The sequence below is a fragment of the Seriola lalandi genome, unplaced genomic scaffold (genome assembly GCF_002814215.2).
Source record: "Seriola lalandi dorsalis isolate HSWRI2012SDOR001 ecotype SW California unplaced genomic scaffold, Sedor1 jcf7180002053371, whole genome shotgun sequence".
NCBI classification, from domain to species: domain Eukaryota; kingdom Metazoa; phylum Chordata; class Actinopteri; order Carangiformes; family Carangidae; genus Seriola; species Seriola lalandi.
Window position 1 is genome coordinate 6,517 of NW_019523924.1, and position 2,410 is coordinate 8,926.

General features: G+C 48.5%; 1 protein-coding gene across 1 annotated transcript; it reads left to right on the top strand.

The window, feature by feature from the left end:
- Positions 1–1,009: 1,009 nt before the first annotated feature.
- On the top strand, positions 1,010–2,379 carry LOC147819452 (uncharacterized; the record flags this gene model as incomplete). The annotated part of the gene is made up of 2 exons (XM_087172560.1): positions 1,010–1,502; positions 1,681–2,379. Coding segments are annotated over exons 1-2 (1,023 nt in total), but the record flags the coding sequence as incomplete, so codon positions are not given.
- Between the last annotated feature and the right edge of the window lie 31 nt (positions 2,380–2,410).

Sequence of the window (2,410 nt, forward strand, 5' to 3'; positions counted from 1 at the left end):
CCTGACCCTAACGACGGTCGTCCACATGAGACCACAACAATGGTCAGGTGAAACCAGTACTTTCACAGGTACCCTGGTGGACCCACCCACAAGAGGTTAAATACCTGGGTCCTACTCCACTTTCTTGGTCAGACTAGTGCGGACTAGAGAGACCAATACATAAGAACTGATGAAGCCGCTTGGATAAGAGGCGAAAGTCTTCCACAGACAAATACAAGTCCAGTTGCCTTCGATTTAATCTGAGAAAGAGATAACTATGACCTGGACGAATGAGAACTTGCACAGACACATGAAACTAAAGTGCAATTTAGAGGCACCAACCATCTGAAAACACACGCTTTGTAGGGCATCTGTGGGTGAGGTGGGTAAAAAGTTCACCTGAGTTCCCCTCTTTAAATGCTTCATCATATACTGTATATCTATATATATATATATATGTGTGTGTGTGTGTGTGTGTATGTGAATGGCTTTTCATTTGCTTTGTGTTTCCTTCCCATTTGTCTTTCCTCCCTGTAGTGCCATCTCCAACCAGCTGCTGTCCTGCCCCAGGTAGAACCATCATCTTTTATAACTTACTGTGGGCTATGGTTCATACACTGCAAACCACACAGAATAACTGAATCATAGACTGTCTACCTGCCCTGTAGCTCCCTTTTATTAAAGTTGAGCTTTAGACCAGAATATCTTGTCAGTTTAATGGAGAATTAGCTGGTACGTCCATCAAAAAAAGTCATAATCTCCAGTCAAAGTAAAAAAAAACAATATTTGATTTTATTCCTTAGCTGTTATCTGCTGACCAGCCTACATCTCATCTGAGTCCTCCTGACATATCTGCCAGTTTTCCACAGTCAGTCTCCAGTGCTCCTCCCCCACTCCTGCCCCTCCAGATCAGCACACAGGTGTGTTGTGGTAGAGGTAGAAACGTAAGGTAAAACTAAGATAGAGACAGAATAAACATCCTACAAAGGTTAATACAGGTTACAGGGTTGAGTAATTCATAAAGGGCCTGTGTGAATGTTATTTCTATCGACTGGTTGTCTTTGTTCATTGTATATCCATTTTCCCTCTTTCTTTCCCAGTTTCCCTCACCATATCCCGTTGTTAAAACAGGGGGCCACAAGCCCCCTCCCTTCTCCCAAGCTCCTCTGCCATCTGCCTACAGCAGCAGTGGCCCTTCTATGTCTAGCACCTACTACTCACCCTCACCCCACCATCCCTCCCTTCCTCTGACCCCTCATGCTGCCTTGCCCTCTATACCTACTCTAGGAACCCCTCAGACCCCTCTGTCCACACCTCAGCACGTGCCCAATATGGTGCTCCCAATTCCACTTCTTACCATGGCCATGCCCCCTGCAATGCCCCAGCAGCAGGGCGGCCCTGCTCCATCTCAGCCAAACCTTTGTAGCTTCCATTCCACCCATTACTTACCTCTCTCCCAGGTACGAACCACCCCATACCCCGCCCCCCACCCTGAGCAGGAAATGGCTGAGCAGCCTATCCAGGTGAATATTTGACTCAGTTCTCACTGTAATGGCTGGTCATGGGAAATCTGTAATAGTAAGGTGGCAATCGGTCTTAACCGTTGGTGTAGTGCATGCAGGCCATGCGTTTGGGCATTTAAAGGTAAACAATATTTGTACTGACTGATGAACAATTCCCTAAATGTGCTCTCTTTTTCAGGTACAGACGATTGCTCCACAGGGGAATTTGGGAGATGTTCAGCTTTTGGCTCCGGTCCACCCCGTCCTGCCTTCTGTTCAGACTTCTCTCTGGGGAAGTGGGGTTGATGCAGAGACTACTGCAGCTGGCCTAGACTTAACTGTAGGTCCTGCAGTTCCATCTCCAGTTCCAGCCCCAGCCTCAATGTCAGTCTCAGCTACAGTTCAAGTCGAATCCCAAGCACCGGCACAAACCCCAGCTATGGTCCCAGCACAAAGCCAACCACCAGTCCCAGTATCAGCTCAAGCTGCAGCCATGCCGCAAACTCAAACTCCAGCTTCAACTCCAATGCAGGTTCCAATAGCAGTACCAGCTCCAGCCTCAGCCCCAGTTAAAGCACCAGTCTCAGCATCAGGTCCTGCTTTTGAACCACCAAAAGTCTCATCTACAAGCTCAGACACGTCTTCTGTTATTGGCAAACCCCAACACACAGGTTTAGTCTCGGCCCCAATCCCTGTCACCCTACCAGCCCCAGTGCAATCTGCAGCCCCCGCTCCTGCTCCAGCTCCTGTCGCAGCTTCAGTCCTAGCTCCAGTTCTGCAGCCTACTGGCATCCAGACAGCAGTCTCATTGCCTGAGTGTGCCAGCCTCGCCACAACTCAGCAAAACCTCGAAATGACATCTGCGTCTAGCACCTTTCAACAAGAGCCCTCTGTAGAGGTAGGGATAAAGCCGAAGTTTGCACCTTTTT